General features: G+C 36.6%; 1 protein-coding gene across 1 annotated transcript in view; it reads left to right on the top strand.

Annotated features, from left to right (window-relative positions):
* Marchf1 (membrane associated ring-CH-type finger 1) overlaps positions 1-20,816 on the top strand; it is a 278,150-nt gene that overhangs the window by 81,474 nt on the left and 175,860 nt on the right. The window contains exon 2 of the mRNA XM_048330625.1: positions 6,128-6,268. Within this exon, the coding sequence (XP_048186582.1) occupies positions 6,128-6,268 (141 nt within the window). The remainder of the gene's footprint in view (positions 1-6,127; positions 6,269-20,816) is intronic.

The raw sequence follows: 20,816 nt of genomic DNA, 5'->3' as shown, positions 1-20,816 counted from the left end.
GGAAAGGAAGGACCCGGGCCATTGGCCAAGCCGGACTGCCCATCAGGTGATGTCACGAAACCTCCCCGGTGGGCTGGATAATCCCTATCATGGTGGCACGCACGTGTTCGCCCCCTAGGGGCGGGGGGGGGTCCTTCTTTTCTGGTTGAGGCCGGAAGGTGGGAGGGACTCCCTCCCACACTGTCCCAGGGCTGGGGGAAGGGCAGCGTCTCGCTCTTGGCGCCCTTCCCCCACGAAGGCCAAAACTGAGTCCCCAACAATCTTGTTGGGATTTATATTGGAATTACAAACAGTCTGTTGTTTATGTTGGGAGAAACTGAAATGTAGTCAATATCACATCTCCCATATGTGAACACACAACTTTCTCTACTATTACTTAGAGTTTTGTCTTTTAACATACAAATCCTTTAAGTATTTTAGTACTATAAAATTGGGCATGGACTTTTAAGTTAAAATTCCAGTTGATTATTGGTAGTTATACATGTTATTATTATTGCTGTTAGTATGCAGATGACTTGTATATTAATATTTTAACTTGTAAACAGTTCTTCAATTCTATTATGTTTTCTTGATCTTCTTTTAGTATTCTAGTTATACATATGTTAAATCTTTAAAAGCTATCCGATAGGTTTGAGATAGTCTGCTTTATTTCTCAATTCTTCATTCTTTCACCTTACCTTTAAGAAGTTTATGTTGCTCCAAATTTGAGCACAGTGAAGCAAATGGTGTGAGAAAGGCATCTACATTACAGTTTCTCTTTTATCTAAGGAAGTGTGTGTGTGTGTGTGTGTGTGTGTGTGTGTGTGTGTGTGTGTGTATTAGTCCTGGGCTTGAACTCAGGGCTTGTGCACTTTCAGCTTTTTTTTTTCTCAAGGATAGCACTCTACTACTTAAGCCACAGCTCCATTTCTGGATTTTTGATGGTTAATTGAAGAATCTCACAGACTTTCCTGCATGGTCTGGCTTCAAACCACAGCCCTCGGATCACAGTCTCCTGAGTAGATAGGATGACAGGTGTTGGCCACTGAAGTCTGGCCACCTCTTTTTTTCTTTCTTAATGATAGTAGTGAGGATCGAACTCAGGACCTCATGCTTGTAAAGCAGATAGATGCTCTGTCACTTACGCCATATTGCCAATCTCTAGGGAGTAACTCTTGGAACTCACTTGTACAGACATGTGAAACACATTCACACTTTAACACATCCATGAAACAAACATTCTCAGAGAAATGCAGCTTCATTATTGTTTCCTTCATTACAGAAATTAATCTCCACTATTATCCCAAGGTGGTGGACATTGCCAATAGTTGAGAAATAGTTCTTTTTCTTTTGAAGTTACTGGGTCTTGAACTCAGGACTTTGTGTTTGCTGGGCTGCCACTCTACCCTGAGCCATGCCTCTAGTGAGAAATAGTTCCCAATGGTTGACATATGAGCTAAACAATTTTGCAGCTGAAACTCAAGAGATATTCCAATTGAAATATCACCTCAAATTCACATACACTATTGTAGTCTTTTCCAGGAAGAGTGTGTGCTGTAGCCCAGCCTGATTGATGCATTTGCTTCTGTCACTGATCTGTCTGAAAACCTGTAGTGGGATAAGCTTTTGGTATGGTCTCAGTTCATTTTGACTCAAGTTCCTTGGAATTGCATTTATTTAGAGTCTTCCAAAAATCAACCTTCCTTTACACCCAGTACTAAGTTAATAATGCCATCTTTCAATTTTTTCCTAATGCTCAGGGTAATGTTATCACAGCTCTTAATATACACCATCCTGTAAAAGTGGGTATACTTTTTAAATTTTTCTTCTTGATGCTAAGAACTATAATTCTTCCATCCCTGTACCAATCATTCTAAGCATATTCTTCGGCATACAGGAAATGCTCAGTAAATATTTCCTAAATTCAAAGTTAATTATTCTCCCTAAGATATACCCAATTGCTTTAGGGATATTTTTTTCTCTCTTAATTTTAATTTGTTGTCAATTTAGTCCACCACGAATGCACTGTTCTCCTATTTATTGAATTAAATATCTGCTTGAAGTGGCATATTAAAAATTAAGCTTAGTTAAATCTCAATTTCCTGTGCTCATTATATAAGTTGCTTATTGCTGCATCTCATATTAACTTAGCTCAATGGCTGGATAGCAATTAACATGAATGCTTAATGGCCACTTTCCTATTCCGATACTAATGATACTTACAGTTGAAAGTGCCTCAGGGTTAATTATTGATGCATATAATTTCCCTCCAAGTCTGGCTGACAGTACATTCTCACACCTAAGCACGTGGTAAGGACTTTAAGCGGTGAAGGAAGAAGTCTTGTTTACAGAAGCTCAGGGATCAATATTTTTAACCTTTAAAATCTCTCAATTTCCCCTCACTATTTCTAGAATCTACACTTTACCATCAATGATGGGAAACAAAGCATTCAAGGTATGGTGTAAAATCTGTTTTACAATAGTAAAAGAAGAGATTGCTGAGGGTAATTGTGCATTACCTGCAAAGATTCAAAAGGTGAGACAATGCAAGCCTATTTTCCTCTGTCCCCCCTTTTATCACTTTTCATTTACACACAAGCTACTTCCTTCCAGCCAGTAAAAACAGATATGGAGATAAATGATGCTTTGATTCTAAGGTAGCTAGCCAAGTCAGAGAGTGCATTTTATTTTAGTTTGTCACTAGACAAAATTTCTTTTTTATGTTAAGATGTAAATATCTTCATGTATACAAACATCCCGTGCTTTTCATATTCTTGTGTACTCTTCATTAGTATAACGAAAGCTGCTGTAATTTTGTGCACTTAGACAGCAATCTATCACTTCACACATTTAACTTTCTCTGTAAATATTCCTATAAATATGTCCAAGCTAAATTATAAGCTTTCTATCCTGTAGCTATGTACTATATTTATTTTCTTTTGTTTCCCTACAACAGTGTCGTGACCATAATTAATACCTATTGAGCTTGTTCTTTAATTTTTCATTTACTTAGCCTAGCTAAGCATTCTAGAGTTTTCACTGTTGCCTGCAATAGGAAATGAGAGCGCAGCTGATGTTTTATTACAATGTGCATGGCATCAGGAGTGGCCAAAAGTTTGACAGCTCTTATCATGGTGACCTTTTTTTTTTTTTTTTTTTTTTGGCCAGTCCTGGGCCTTGGACTCAGGGGCTGAGCACTGTCCCTGGCTTCTTCCCGCTCAAGGCTAGCACTCTGCCTCTTGAGCCACAGCGCCGCTTCTGGCCGTTTTTTTCTGTATATGTGGTGCTGGGGAATCGAACCTAGGGCCTCGTGTATCCGAGGCAGGCACTCTTGCCACTAGGCTATATCCCCAGCCCTCATGGTGACCTTTTGACAGCAGGTCAGCTGAAGAGTTTAAAAAGATAATTGGCACAAACCAGTTTTCAGAAAGATTCCTGAAAGTGGGGAAAGTAAGCAGTCACCTTGAGGAAAGCAGAAAAAATTGAGATCAGAGAGATCCCAGAAGTTTGTAGACATGAAAATTCTCTAGAATAGACTAATACATGGAATCTAACTCGAGGAAATGAAAGTCATGCTCATCTTATTGGTCTTTATTCTGTCTTCAGCGCCTATAGGCTAGAAGGTGCTCCAAAAACGATTTGAGCATTGATGGGGCCTTGTAAGGAATGCACAGTGAGCACGGCCACCACACACCCAAAGCCTGATAAAAACGAACAGAACATTACTTCACACAACTTCAGAATCGAATGGAGAATAAGAAGTTGGTTGGCTTACCAAACACATCCTACCAGGAATACTGAAAATATTATAGTTTTGTAAGCCACTTTACGATGCTCACAATTTCTATATTTTAAGTATTATAGTGTTATTAAATTATAAAACTGAAAATTTAAAGGAAGTAAATGGCAATGACTTAAAAGTGGAATATTATTTGTATGGGAAGTGTTTTGGCCGTTATGTATCATGGCCTTCTTGGCTTTTGCATAAAGACATCTGTTCTTAATTACTCTTAGCACACTGCAAAAAATAAAAGTAAAGGCTGATGAGGGCTGGGTTCTAGTGGCTCCACCTGTAATCCTAGCTAGTCAAGAGGCTGAGATCTGAGGATTGCAGTTTGAAGCCAGTCTGGGAAAGCAAATCCAAGAGAGACTCTTATTTCCAGCTAACCTCCAAAAAGGTGGACGTAAAGCTTTGACTGAAATGGTAGAGCAATAGCTTTGAGTGAAAAAGCTAAGCGACAATGCTCAGGTTTTGAATTCACACCCTAATTGCAATGCACACACACACACACACACACACACACACACACACACACACACACACACACACCGATACAACATACAAACATATACACATTTCATTAAGTACCTTTAACTTAATTTTCATGAAAGTTTTTATTCCTTCCCTGTTTACACTGTTCAGATCCATTTGACTTGAATATTTTGTCATCTAGAGTAATAACTCATCAATCTGCCGTGCAATCTTTCTTTATGTTACTTTTCTTAGTGCTCTGAAATATGCTATTTTGAATCCCTGAAATGTTATAAAGCAACAACAGATTGCTAATTGCTTTGGATGCTGTGAAAAATAATTACTCCACATTATTTTTGATATTTAATTGACAGTGTAATGCATTTAACTAAAGACCTGCAATAAACTATTTCTAATTACTGAGGGTGGTGGAGTGGAAAAGTAGGCTGTAAAACTTTACAAAGGATCCAGTGTTTCTCCATTATGTTAAAAAGTCCTTGTGGATAGGAAGTTTTTAAAGGCAAACATTTCTCCCACGTGGAAAGTTCTAGAAAAACAAAGAGTTAGAGAGTATTTCTATTCACAACACCATCATAAGGATTTTTAAGATTGTTACTTTTTTAAGTAGATTTTACTAGTGATGGAGATGATATGTAAATTTTCCTTTCCTTGTGAAACTTTATGAGAAGGGTCATCATAGCCTGCTCAGACTGAATAATCGGTTTCTTCTGTTTCTGTAGGACAATTAGCTTTACATTGAATCAAACGTTATTTGTCATAGACAAAGAGCCGTGTGTCACGTGATGATGTTTGGGGAATGACTGGCAAGGACAGAGTGGAGTGAGTGGATTTGCTGGCCAGTTACATCATAGACATGTGTACATCACAGTCCAATGCATTCCCCATGTGTTTCCTGTGACACTGACTTAACACGCCGACTGCACTTGCACTGTTATTTGTATCAAGGTAGATAATGTTCAGTTGTGTACAGTACGAAATACTTGATAACAAATGACTGTGTTAAGGGCTTCTGTATTTCCAGCCCTATCCTTTTCATTGTTTGTTTAGAGTGCATTCTTACATAGATTAAAAGGGTTCACTGTGAAAGTAGGTCATGTACCATTGGCAGAAGGCTCAGACATCACACCTGTGCAAGAGCTAAAGTCCACCAAGTGACCTTGACCATTTAGGTCTGTGCAAGTACATTTTGTGATGTTGACATAGCAGTGAGCTTGCCTACTGACTCCACACCACTCTTAGAGTTACAAAGCATGTGATTGTATTATGTGTCATCAGGAACTATGCCTGTTATTAGCTTCCAAGGTAGGAACCTATGACCATAAACAGATTTTTGAAAATAACACTTAGAACCTGATGCAATCAACAGAAACAATCCTTCTAAGCTGGGAGCTGGTGGCTTATGCCGGTTATCCTACCTACTCAGGAGGCTGAGATCTGAGGATCACAGTTCAAAACCAGCCTGGATAGGAAAGTCTGTGAGACTCTTATGTCCAATAAAACCACTACAAATGACAGAAGTGGAGCCGCGGCTCATGTGGTAGAGTGCTAGCCATAAGCAAAAGAAACCAAGGGACAGCATCTGAGATCTGTGTCCGAGCCCCAGGAACCACACCAAAAAGATAAATAAATGAGATCTTAGACTGATTGATAAGATGTGTACAGTTTTCATTGTCCTGTTTCAGTACCTGTTAGGTATTACTAACGATGGGCCAGCATATTCTTAGTTTCCTAGTCACGTTTTCTCATTAAAATAAAGCATTTGTTTATGAGTAGGTCATGACATTCTTGCTGTAATTTCTTGTATGTGCATTTTCCAAAACACAAACCAACGAAGTGACATGTTTCAGGGAATGTAAATTATTTTCAGAATTTCAGGAATTGAAAAGGGAAAAGAGGAAGGAGAAAATGCTGGGCTGGTGTGAAGCGATAGCCCGGAACCCTCACAGATTCCCAAACAGCACGCGAACACCCGAGAGCTCAGGGGACGTGGTTGACGCCGCTCAAACCTCCACGCTGGTGAGTGGAAACATACCTCCCTTCCTTGCACGGAAATGCCATGCTTCCTAACAACTTGGGAGTGGTGGCCACCTTCCCAGAAAATGTTTTCTTTACTGTATATAGATAGCATTTGTGTTCATAGGGGATTATTGGCATAGACTGTCCAATTAATGGACACTAACTAAAACATCTTAACCTCGCAGTGAATAAAAAAATACAATGCAGCATTTACCATAATCAAGCAACTGTCTCTTTTTCTTCTTCTTTGGAACTGTATTCTCATTATGTTAGCCACCTAAAAGAAATATCATTCTTAGATTCTAGGCAGCATAAATGAAATCAGTGGAGGAAAAACAGGATCAGTGTTAAGTAAACATATTTACAAGAATCACAATGAGATTTCTGTATGTTTTTTGTACATTTGGCTAAAAATATCTGAATAAAAGGTCATACATTGTCATTTTCACAACAAATTGTAAATTAACTTATTGTGAAAGACAAAAATCAACCATATAATTTTTCACATTTTTGTGTTCAGCACTAAGTTTAAAATGCATAGCTTTCAGTAAACCACAGTTTCTCTGTGATTTGGGTAGATATAACTGTATATTGTCAAGTATAAGGCAATAGTTAAAATTTTTAAGTAAATAAAATTCTATAATTTTAGTAAGTGGCTTTGAACCGTTAGCTCCTAGTCCATAGAATTGTAGAGCTGTGCTTTTTAGTGGCAACCTGACATTAGTGTCCTTTTAAAGAGGTGTATTATGGCCCAGAGAAATTACTTGACTTAAAGATAGCTCAACAATAATGAGAGGATCACGGAAATCACTTCTTGAGGCCTGGCTTTTCCAGTAGACACACACTGTCTCACTATCTTCTGTCTCTATCTTCAAGATATTCTCTTCCCATTCCAACACTTTTAGTAGAAAGAGATACTCAGTCACAGACTTAAGTAAATCCATAAGCTACAATTCCTACTGTATTGGGGAATCCTCAACCCAAGGCAACACAAGACCCTCAAATCTCAGTTTCTTGACATAAAAAATAGCATGTTCCCTCCTCCTGTCATAGCATAACCCATGTGAAATCCTCCTTAAATACTCTTAAGTCACCAAAGTAAAGCAAGAGTATGGGCCACTGTCTGATCGCTGTCCCAAATCCTATCAAATGCCTACTGAGGAAGTAGGTAAGTGTTGTCTTTTTGTGTGTCCAGGATTGGAGGTACAATTAGCATCCAGCAAATAGACACTGCATTCTGGTCATGCAACGACCCAATGATCTATTTATTGCCTCCTAAACAGGGAGGATGGCATTTTAGACCGATAGCTCTTTCGTCTGGATTCACTTGAAGTCCATGACCTTTGCTTATGCACCTCATCAAAAAGAAAATAATCATAGCAGTAGTGAACATGTTATCTGCATTGTGCAACCTTCCGGTTTTTAAAATCAATATTTGAAGCAAAGGATATCACTTTCTTATTTGAGAAAGACTACACAAGCAAGAGTTATGTTAAGTCTTAAATATTTTAGGGTTCACCTCTCTCTGATCTTGACATTCCATCACTGTAATCCCCTTATGGATCTTATTAAGGTTCTGATCTATTTGCTCCCTGCCACTCCATGTATTTAGAAATTTTCTTTCTCTGTTGTCACTGTATTTGATTTTGGTACCCTGGGAATTATGTATACATTTATCTGAATTAGGGAAGGGAAGGGGAACATCAAAATGGAGAGACAAAGGATAAAAGGCAAACCAATGTAACAGCAATACTTAGAAGACAATATGTTGTAAACCAAGTGTACAATCGGCAACTGGGGAGGAGAGAAGGTGGGAGAAAAATGAGGGAGGAGGTAACAAGTTTGACAAGAAATGTATTCACTGCTTAGTCTTAACTGTAACCCCACTGTACATTACCTTGACACTAAAAAAAGAAGCCCAAAATATTTTTCTTTCCTGCATCTTTTCTCCTTCACTTCCCTGGTGTCTTTCTCACATTGATATGTCTGAAAAAATGATGGAGAAATTACCTCCATATCCCTAGCCATGCCCAGAGATTCATCAGTCAGCTGAGACACGTCATCCACTACATATTTGCATTGTATTTTGAAATTATCCATCTCCATCATATTTTCCCTCTCCCTAATTCTCCCAGTCTCCGAGTTAGAATGATGTTGTATATGTATTATACATGTAGGTTATGCCTGATGTTACACATAGGTACATGTTCATTATGTCCATTAAGTCTAGTTCTATAAATAAGTAAAAGCATGATACTTAGCATTTTGCACTTGGATTAACACACTTTACATAAAATTTTATTTCCCACGAAGTAACAGTGTTTAATTTTTCTTTACCTATCAAATAGCAAAAAAATTTTCTTTTTAGCTGTTCTATGGATTGCCTACTGGTTCTTTTACTTATTTCTTTTGCTTTTCAGACACTTTTTAACTTCAGGTGGACCATTTGACCATTACTACCGCCTCTCTTCTGGGTAATACAATCAAAGACCTGTTCAGAAAATAATCACCAATTCTTAGTTTTAGAGTTTTCCTGTGGTAGATTTAAATTTCAGGCCTTATAATAACTTTTTTGGTCCATTTGGAACTTTTGGTGTTTTTTTTTGTCTTTCAGTAGTGGGGTTTGAACTCTGGGCCTGGGTTATGTGCCTGAGCTCTTTAGCTCAAGGCTAGTGCTCTATCACTTGAGCCACAGCACCACCTCCAGTTTTCTGGTGGTTAATTGGAGATAAGAGTCTCATGGACTTTCCTGCCTGGGTTGGCTTTGAGCCGCAGTCCTCAGAACTCAGCTTTCTAAGTAGCTAGGATTACAGATGTGAGCCACCGGCACCTGACTGGAACTGTTTTTTGTAGAGAGAGCTGGGCTCAATTTCCAGTATCCTGCAATAAACAACCAGTTTTGCTAATCATTTGTTCAGTTGTGAGTTTTCTCCCATGCATGTTTTGTGCTCCTGTATTGGCAATTAGATGGCTTGTAAGCATGTGGTTTTATTTCTGAGTTTTCTGTTGTGTTTACTTAGTCTTCATGTCTATCCTTTTGCTAGCACCATGCTGACTCTGTAACACAATTGGAAATCCAGTATTGGGTATTTTGTGTGACAACTCCAGTGCTGTTATTTTTTATTCAGGGTCTTGGAGATGCTTATCTATGAATTATAGTAAATTCCATATTTCTGTAAAAAGTAACATTGGGATTTTTATGGGTATTGCATTCAGTCTCTGTAGATTGCTTTTTGGCAATATGACCATTTTCACAATATTTATTCTGCCAATCCATGATAATGGGAGGTCTTTCTATATTCTGGTGTCTTATTCAATATATTTCTCCAAAGCTTTATAGTTTTAATTGTAGCAGGCTTTCTGTTCCTTGGTTAAGTTAATGCCTAGGTATCTTATTATTTTTGAGGATATTGTGAATGGAACTTCCCCTCCCCCCCAATTTCTTTCTCAGTCTGTTCATTATTGGTATATGAAAGAGCTGTTGTATTTTTGAATATTAAACCTAATATCTAGCCTCTGATTCTTTATGATCAATGATCATATAATTGATCCAGACCTATCATTTTAATGTACACCTGTTAAGCAATAAAAATAGGAATCAACATCTGTTTCATAAATTCATAACATACAGATATTTACTTCTCAGTTAAAGAGATGAGAGTGACAAAAATTGATAGATTCTTAATACAATCTACATCAGATAATCATCACTGTTTGCAGATATTTCCATGGCTAGTTCCTTCATCAGGACACAGTGGATCTATCCTGATTATTTCCACTAATTTTTTTCTTATTGTTGCACCCAACTATGTACTTCATGCATTCACTCTGTCTGCCTATTCTGACTTATTTATTTATTAAAAACGTTCAGAATAAATTTATTTTATTTAGTTTTTAAACACTGTTATTACCCCATCATCATTTTCTCCTGCCTTACTCCTCCTCTTTTACATTTTCATAGACCCTTCTTTACTGGAAAATGTTTATGTAATGACAAATGCATACTGATTTATATTCTATTTCTTCAGGTGTGGATATAACACAAAAAAGAAGAGGTCTGTTCTCTTCACCTCTGTGTCTTCAGTATTTCAAATGTAATAGGAATTTAATAGAATAGGAAGGAATGGATCAACAGCTTGAGTAGAGAGCATGAACTGAACAAAAGCGGTATTGTTTTCTGTTTATATAGCTCCACTAAGTGCCATATCTCATGTATATAAATTCCTTCTGCTTATTAGAAATGCCATCTGCCTTAAAATATGGAAGAACTAAACTTAAAGATCAAACACTTCCGAGATGATTTCTATAGCCAAAATAAATAAAGTCTTAAGAACTAAAATTGTGATTATAAAAATCTTGTTGTGTAATATATAGGACTCTGCCTTCAATAAGGACACCCAAAACCATTGTGTAGTTTTTATCAATGCATAAAGACAATAAGACATAAAATTGTGCTTTCAAAGAAATCATGTTTACTAGTTAATATTTACCAAAAATATCTTCCTCACTATTTTGCCAGTTATCCCCATCTTCTATTTTGGTTTACTATAAGGAGATCATATATCACCCTGTAGGAAATGAACCAATTGTGCCCCAAAACATAGCTTGGAAATAAAGAGAAACAGGAAGAAGAGGTTGAATATATTAAATTCCTCATTAGGACTTTTGTTTTATTTTCAACAGACTCACGAATTTTTGCACTAAAACTAAAATTGAAACTAAATTGAAACAGAGAAGATAGAGTTCATTTTTAACTTTGTTTTAGTTTCTATTTTAAATTCTTATTTAATCACACATTGGTTATCATTTAAATTGCTACTACAAAGCCTTTACTTAGTACTGCCAAAGGCAAGAGTGACTAAAATCTAAATTTTTATTTGAGGAACTATCCAAAACAAATGAGGGAAATTAACAGACACGATGTCTTTCATGAGCTTTGATATTTGTTAAGAAACTAAAATTGTTAAGCATATATTCCAATGGTTGTTATAGAAACAGATTGAATTGGAGGATGCAGAAGGGAGAATGATGATTCAAATATCACACTATGAGGGAAAATTACATTTCCCATGCAGTTTAACGTGGTATATTAGCTTTAATTGTATAGATACTGAAACACTGTCAAAATATAAGTAATAATTGACCTGACTTTTTTTTCTTATTCGTGAAGAAATCTTGTCTAAGGAGTGAAGTCAGGAGATCATATCACCAATGCTTTGTATCAAAATGTATCATATCTGTCTCCTTAATTTTGATGTAGTTTTTTTTTAATGCCAGTTCTGGGGCTTGAACTCAGGGGTCTCACATTGTTGCTTAGGGTCTTGCTTAAGGCTGGCACTCATCAGTTGAGCCATATCTCTACTTCTGGCTCCTTGCTGGTTAATTGGAGGTAAGCGTCCCTAGGATTTTTCTTCCTAGGCTAGCTCTGAACCAGATCCTCAGTTCTCAGTCTCCTGAATACAGTGCCCAGCAACATATACTTGGAATTGTGATATGCTGAGGAAGACAGTTAAGTCCTGGTAATTAATTCTACATGATATTTAAGACATATTGTTGTTTTTTGAAGTAGTTCATTATCTAAAAATAATAGGGCTGAGCTGTTCCTGTAAAAGAGAAGCCTAAGGGTGCATGTTGTCTTGAGACTCACCAGATTATGCCAGTTTCAGGAGACATTGATGACAGAGACTTCTTATTCATCCTTGATTCTGTAAGAATATTGTTAGCTTTTCATAAAAGGGACAGGCAAGGCTAGTTGACCAGTTTTTGTCTAGTCTAATTAGTTTAACTCAAAATGAACATCATACTTGGAAATAAGTCATGCCAATCAAAAATAATAATCAAAGGACTGAGGAATTCAATCTGTGTAACAATCTTTTGATTCAAATAGTGGGACACATAAATTAGTGTTCTCAAATAAATTATTGTCTCGACATACAATAACTAATGATAGGGTATTAGTAGTTTGATGCCTTTGTGATATCAAAGAGTGTAGGCACATATCTTAAACCTTCATGGGAATTCTGAAAGTAGATATTCAAGTTCTCCTTATCCAACAAGGGAACTAATGTTTAGATAGTTTAGAAACGTGGCAGAACAGAAATTCAGAATCCTGCGTGTCCCTTGTCTTCAGTGCTATTTCATAGACGATGCTGTGTTTGTGTAAATATCACAGATAGTCACATGACAGACCATGGCGGTTCTTAAGCTGGGTCATCTACTCTACTGATTCACTATCGATAACACACAAGCTTCTTAAGTCCATCACCAATCATTACTATTGATAGCACTATCAAGGAAAAGAATCATGACATCTCCAGTGTGTGTACTGTTAAAAGTGCAGAGTTCTCTGTCAATTAGGGGTAAATATATGGCTAAGGAAATAAATGATTGAACATGTTCTAACTCCAACGATGAAACATATTAAAATGCTTGAATCATAGTGCTCATCCAACTTAATATCTCTATTCCATTTAGATATAGATATGAAAATTTACTCCAGATTCTTACTTAATTGATCCTTTTAAAATACATATATACACACACATTTCCTAGATAATTATCATTCTCTGAGGTAGAGAGCATATTCCCTATTCATAGATAATAAATTTAGATTTTCAGTTAATTAGATGTACATCAAGTAGCATAAATATGTAGAATTGGGTTTCAGATAGTTTGGTATGTTTCTGTCTGATATATGATATGACTGGCTAATTATTCTCATAGGTACTAACAATTATCCAGTAGATCTCTGGGGAAGAGGCTAAAGTTGTTTAATAGGTTCTTCTTTATAGGCTTAATTTGTTTTAACTGTTAGCATTGTAGCATTTAGTAAAATATTTGTTCAACATATGAAGCAAATTCCTTATGTTAGAAGCCAAAAATCCACCTCTTAGCTCATGGACCATTAAATTGTTTTCATATCACAAAAGGTAATTGTCAACTCTAATTATTAGGTGAAATAGCCCATAAGGAGAGCTTTGTGATTCCACATTAAGAAGCAGGCACCTCAAACACAATATGTGAATGTAGACACCTGGTTTCTACGTGTCTGATGCAGCCTACAGGAAAAAAATTTAATTTAACAACCCAGTAATTCTTTAAAGATAAAAATGAAATAGGTTTCACACTGCAGTTACCAACTTGTCAACTTCCACAGACACATTGTCATACTCCAAATTTTATTACACATAGTGAGAGTAGGTTGCAAACAAAAAAAATGGGTTGTCTTGTTTTCATGGGCTGAGTGATTTCATCCATGAAACTTAGACAAGCCAGTGCCTTTCAAGGGGTTTAACATTATTGATATTGTTATTGTTCCTCAACATGTGGGTATACATAGAAATTAGTGGAGCTCCATGCATAATCACATTATCAAAACCTGCATTTTTGTTGTGAGTATACTTTTGCAGTCCTTTGCTTTATAGTGCTTCAGAGATTCTGCATTTTTTTTTCCAAATTGAAGTTTCATAGTAACTCCTCCATGAAGCAAATGAGTTAGCATGAACTTTTCAACTTCACACCTCTTACTTTGTGTCTCTTGGTCACATTTCAGTAATTTTTCACAGCACTTCGTTCTTTTTCATGATTATTATATCTGTTATGGCCATCTGTGATGTGTGACCGTGGATGGTGCTCTGGTTTCAAGATGCTACAAACAATGCCAATTGGAGCCAGCAACCTAAATCAATTAATGTGGATTGCATTCAGTCGGATCCACTAGCCAGTCATTCCTCTGTGTCTCTCCTAAGGCTTTTCCATTTATGGAGACCCAGCAATATTGATTAATAATCTCACAATGGTCTCTAAATTTTCAAGTGAAAGGCAGAGGCAGACAACTTTCACTTTAGGACAAAGTTGATGTGATTAAAACAAAGTTGATGTGATTAAATTAAAGAAGGTATGCCCAGGGGCTAAGAGAGGCTGAGAACTGGGCCTCTTGCACCAAAGGCTTAGCCAAGTTGAAAATGCAAAGGAGACACGCATGGAGGAAATGGAAAGTGCTACTCCAGTGAACACACGAATGATAGCAAGGCAGAACAGCCCTGCTTTGATAGGGTAAAGCCTTAAGTTGTCTGAATAAAAGATCAAACCAGCCTCAACGTTTCCTCCTTTAAGCCCAAACTTAATTCCTTGAAAGATTCCAATCCTCTTAAGTTCTAGAAAGGCTGAGAGGTCAGAACATGTCACAAGAAAATTTTGATGGTTGAAGAAGTTGGTTGATGCATTTTAAATCAACACCGCCATCTATATATTATGTAAGGACAGAGCAAGTGCTGCTGTAGAAGCCGGAACCAGTTGTTCAAATGGTCCAGCTTCAATTACAGATGAAGGAGGAGGAGATTTTTGCATCATAAAGGGCATGAATTTTCAATGTAGATCGAAAATGTCATACTAGAAGAAGATACCATCTAGGATTTTCACAACCAGAAAGGGAGGGGATTTCAGTGCTTGGCTTCAAAGACTCAAAGGACAGGCAGATTGTCCCACACACTTTTCTGCCTAGGGTAGCTTGGAACCGTGATCCTCAGAACTCAGCCTCCTGAGTAGTTAGGATTATAGGTGTGAGCCACTGGCTCCCAGCAGCATAACTTTTATATACATTGGGAAATCAAAACAGTCACACAATTTACTTTGTGATATTTGCTGTGTTACAATGGTTCAGAACTGAACCAACTGTAACTCTAAGGTATTACAGTCATAGCTTATTATTATTAGATATTAGTGGCCTGTATCAATGCCTTTAAAAACAGGCTTTATTTTCTGAGCTGTTTTAGCCTTGTGGCCACACCATGTGGAAGGCCCTGGCCTCCCACAGGCAAAACATTCCCGAGTTCAACATCACCTACCAGAATGGCACATGTTTACATTGACACATTATAATCATCCAAAATCTGTACATTATATGGCCTATATATTGTACAGCATATATTAGACTTCACTTTGGGTATTGGAGATGCTTTGGGGTTGGAGAAATTTATAATGCACTCTTTCTATCATAACAGTATCACATAGAAACAACAGACCACCCCACAAAATCCTCCAGGCCATAACTATGTTGTGGCTGTTCCTGGGCTTTATGTATTCTACATATGTAAATTTACTCAATGGCCTTTAAGAAAGATTTGTTGTTTACCTGGTCTCAATGCAACATGTTTACTATTTTTGGATTATTATAATGCATTGATAATGCTCTGTGAAATAATATGCAGAGCAGAGATTATGTTAAAATAATAACTATATATAATTAAGTATATATACTTAAGGTGTACCTTAACCTTAGATACGTAGATAGATAGATTTCAAAATCATAACCACAATTAACCTAATTTATATGTTCATCATATACAGTTATACTATCATGTGAATAGTAAGAATACTTAAAATGAATTGCCTTAGAAATTGCCAGGGCACATGACAGCATTATGAACTTCTACATCACTCATCTGGCTTATCCCTTGATGTCTTCTATTTCCCTCACCCATGGCTCCTGGTGGCCCAAGTCTACTCTCTGCCTCTGTGAATTCAGCAATCTTATTATTAAATTATTAGAGTTGTTATATATTCTAATTACAAGAACTTCATTAAATATAAGATTAGAAAATGCTTCCTCTGTATTTGTGTGTTACTCTTTCATTATAGTGATGATGATCTTGAAAGGACAAAAGATATAGGAACCCTGAATATGGTCATATCTGTTCCTATATATTTATGATGAATGACAATACTAATGTTAGCATAGTTACTGCAATGACATTTATTTCCTATTAATATAGCATATAGTTATGTACATCTACAACAATAACATAGATCTAGCTTTTCAGTATATTCTGATATAAAACTATCAGATTGATTGAGGTCTGACAGTTTTATATTCTTGTAACTCTTAGGGATTGATAAAACATCATGAATGAATGACATGTGTCCTACTTTGGTTCTGCATATTACCAGATTTTATTTGGAAGGATAGAAAACAGTCTGTACAATTTTTCCAGCTCTTAAGAGTATTTATCGAGTTTTAACAGGCACCCCGTTGCTAGTACTATTGCTCTAAGTTACCCATCAGTAAACCTACAAGGTCACTTTTTAATGTTTGTATTTCTGTGTCAAGCCTAGAATTAAATCAGATGCCAATTTTCAAGTACAATTTTTTTTTCTGATTTATTCTTAGAGAAGAACAGACTGTCTTTTCTCCTTGGAAACAAAACGGCATGTTGCAACTGTGGAGGTTTTTTTTTTTTTTTTTTTTTTTGCCTTCCTTTAACTTAACAACAAATAAAATATCCTACCTTCGTTGCTTAGGTGCTTGTCAGAATTGCTGAGAAACAAAGAGGATTCTCAGTAGCCCCACCAGCTCCTTTGTGGACATGGATTTGATGATGAAATTGTAGCCTGTGGTGTGCCCCTGACTTCTAATTGCTTCTGGAAAGCTTTGATTGATGTTACGTGGGCACAATTACCTAGAACACATTATTTCACTACCATGGTTTTGTTTCCATTAAAATCTCTGAATTGCTCTAATAGTATCCATTGTCTTTCTCAATGAAATAACGTGCTACAAACTGCGTTCCTCCCTATTTTACGTACAAACAGGCAGGAACACCCAGTCTGAGACACACACACAAAAAAAATAATTTAAGTCTAATTTTAAACTGGGCTAGACAGCAGAAACAATTTCAATTTGTTTAAGGTTTTAGAATTTTAACTAGATATTTATAGCTTTGCCTCATGAGTTACATCAATAATGAAATAACCAAAAAACAACTTTCTTTTTTTCATGTCACTGTCATCTTCATTTTATATTTCTGTCAACCACATGGATTGCAGAAGGTAGGTATTACCTGATGGGAGAAGGATTTGATTCAGGATCACACAGTTTGTAGGGAAAGGCTAACTTTGGAATCATGTAGTTCTGAGTTTTGAAATGTGTTGGGTTCTAATCTGTTCACTGGTTTGACGAATCTGAACTTGCGTCTCTATCTGTGCTAGGTACCACAGTACCTATGTGACTCACCTATGGCCACAAAACGGAAATTCCACCCTTTAATTGTAGTTTTTAAAACTCTACCTCAGATGTCTTTTCAATTTATGCTCACTTCAGGCCATTCCTTCATCATAATCATCTCCTCATTTTCCTTAGTGCTTCCTGGCCTTCAGGTTTCTGTTTGGAAACATTTTCTTGGCTATTTGGAGTAGAGTCTTTAGAACTCACCTTCCTGAGCTGGCTTAAAGCTATGATGTTCCGGATCTTCTGCCCCTGATAAACACTGATTGTAGGAATGAGCTACAGACTCCCAAATTATATACACTTTTTAAAAAGCTTAATTATATATATATATATTAAATGATAGCATTAAGTATTTATTAAAATATACAAATAGGATTTGTGCATTAATTTGACTCAGTTTTATCATTTGTTTGTGCCTTTTTGTAATTCCATCCCTTGAAACTTCTGCTTACTTTTATTTTTGCAGTTTCAAATATTGTGATTCTAGACCTCCATCCTTTTAACAAAGACTTAAATTATATAGGAGTATTTCATTTTATCTACACAAGGCAATATATTCTCTAAACTGGCTATAATGTTTTTCAATTTCTATTGATAAATCTTTAAATTAGTTCAATATTTTGATTCAGTATACATTGACTGTGGTTTTATTAAATCTAGAAAAACAAAATAGAGTTTTCCTGTGGGTCTGATGTTATTTGATTATCCTTATCATTAGATTCCTCTAGATTATTTTCTTCTATCACACTTTAATTACCTCTTTTGATCATTCTGCTTTGTAAACATTCATGTGCTAGTAGTGTTAATTATAAAATGGATGGTCCAGTATGGAAAAATCAACTCAGTTCATTATCTAAGACTAATTTGATGACCATTGTTATTAGTTTGAAACAGCAATAACAGTTTCTAAGTGATGATAACCTGGATTTGCTTAGGAGGCTGTTTTGCTGTAAAATGAGAAACATAAATCACTTCCTTAACTCTTCCATGCCCGAGTGCTTAACTTCTGGGTTTGTCAGCTTTGCATCACTAGGATGAAATACCTGAGATGGACAAGTAAACTAAAAGGAGGAATAGTTGGTTCGGTGCATAGTTTCTGAGATTTGAATCCATGGTTGTCCCGTTTAGTTTGAGGAGTATGATGAAGCCGGCCATGATGGTAATGGTAAAAGCACGTGCTGCACACTGTTTACCACATGGCAGGTAAGAAATATCGAGATAGAGACAGACAGACAGAGACATAAAAACAGAGACAGACAGATAGAAACAAAGAGACATGGAGAGAGAGAGAGAGAGAGAGAGAGAGAGAGAGAGAGAGAGAGAATTTCTTTGTAATAGCCAATCTGCTAAGCCCATGAAGCTATGAACTCAAAAACAGATAGATCCTCCCCTGTGTTCCAAGCCCTCATCCTTGTGAGCCAATCTCCACTCAGTGACTCCATCTCTGTTCATTGCTGCATTGAAGAGCCGCAGCTTTCAATATTCAAACTCCAATACCTTCTGTTTGTTTGTTTTTTTATCACAAGAGCATGGTGTTTAGAGTTGACTAGATGAAGGTGAAAATTCTGATTCTAACACATCTTAACTACCTGATCCAGGCCAGTCATTTTAAACTCTTGAACACTCAATCTGCTCATCTCTAACATAAGAACAGAAACACCATCTTTACAGGACAGCTGTGAGATTGTCCAGATGGACAGCTAGCAATGCAATTCAAATTGCAGTGATATTTCTCTAGCATAAACTTGATACCAGTGTACTGTCAGTATGAGAATATGAAGACAATTTTTCATCCACTCCTTGAAGGCTCTGCATTTGGTAGACCAAAGTACTCACAGTGTTATAATTGATGTGAACATAGGAGAGGCATAACACTTAATAAAGTGAGATTATTTGTGTTGTTAGGATAGTGAATTAATAGCGAGTATTAAAGATAAAATAATCATGGGACCCATTGGAAGAAAGCTACAACAGAACCTCTGTCAGCCTAGGAAGACTATCTTTCTTCCTGAGGAGCAACGTCATAAAATACTCTAGTCATTCACCAAACTAGTAAGTAAATAAATAACAGTAACAAATGTTGGATTTTCATTACTCAGTGTTGCTATAATGCACTATCAAAAATGTACAGTTTCTTAGGTACATTTCTTGTACTGTTTGTTACCTCCTCCCTCATTCCCCCCTCTCCCTCCCCCCCTCTCCCCCCATGAGTTGTTCAGTTGGTTTACACAAAACAGTTTTGCAAGTATTGCTTTTGTAGTCATTTGTCTTTTTATCCTTTGTCTCTTGATTTTGATATTCCCTTTCACTTTCCTAGATCTAATACCAGTATATACAGTATCCAGGGTACTCAGGTGAGATACAGTGATAGCACGGGGACAACCACAGGAAGGAGATACAACAGGATCATCAACAATAGAAGCTATGGTTTCACATGACATGTTGAAAGTAATTACAACAGTGATATAACAATCGTTTCCATAACATGGAGTTCATTTCACTTAGCATCATCTTATGCATTCATAAGGGCAAAGCTATTGGGCTCTTGTGATCCTCTGCTGTGACTTGCCTAAACCTGTGCTAATTATTCCCTATGAGGGAGACCGTAGAGTCCATTTTTCTTTGGGTCTGGCTCACATGACCTTTTACTTTTGTATCCTTTGCTATGAATATACTGTACTATTATTACTTCTTGTGCCAAAAGAATTATGTATTATGTACATAGTATATTTATACTGTGCAGTAAAAATATTGTCATATTTTAATAAATATTTATAGTAATTATAACAAAAATGTACAGTTTCAGGCAAAATGAAAGTATGAGCCTTGGAAATAAACAGAGAAGTGTAATGTGAAATAGAAAAATTATGCCTTGAGACTGGGAATGTGGCTTATGGGTAGAGTGCTTGCCTAGGATGCATGAAGCCCTGGGTTCGATTCCTCAGTACCACATAAACAGAAAAAGCCAGAAGTGGCGCTGTGGCTCCAATGGTAGAGTGTTAGCCTTGAGCAAAAAGAAGCCAGGGACAGTGCTCAGCTAGAGCTCAAGTCCCAGGATTGGCAAAAAAAGAAAGAAAGAAAGAAAAAGAGTAAGTATGTTTTGTTTTATTTACCAGAAACAATGAAGAATTTAAAATAAATAATGTATTGAAAGTACTTATCGAAAAAAAAAATAATCATGGGACCTGGCTGGTCTTAGAGTTCCTAGTTTGTAGTATGATTCTCCATTTAGATACCTTAGTGGCATTAAATGCAAAACAGAGATCACTTGATTTATTTCTATGTAGACTTGTATATAAAGTCCATTCTTCTGGAGAAAAGAGTCAGATTTCAAGACATTTCAATAATGTCTATCACCTCCACATCTGACTGGTTGAAAATTTCCTGCCCCACCCCCAGCCCCTCCTTACACTATAGGTCGGCAAATAAATAGAACACTGTACAGAGGGTATTTCAATCATGACTGTTATATTTCCTCTTGTGTTATGCTATGCATCTTCTTGCACTACTGAGCCATTGCAACAATGAGCTAGCTGATCCAAA

This window comes from Perognathus longimembris, chromosome 21 (genome assembly GCF_023159225.1).
Source record: "Perognathus longimembris pacificus isolate PPM17 chromosome 21, ASM2315922v1, whole genome shotgun sequence".
Lineage (NCBI taxonomy): Eukaryota > Metazoa > Chordata > Mammalia > Rodentia > Heteromyidae > Perognathus > Perognathus longimembris.
Note: the sequence above shows the minus strand (reverse complement) of the source record. Positions and strands in the feature narration are given on the sequence as shown.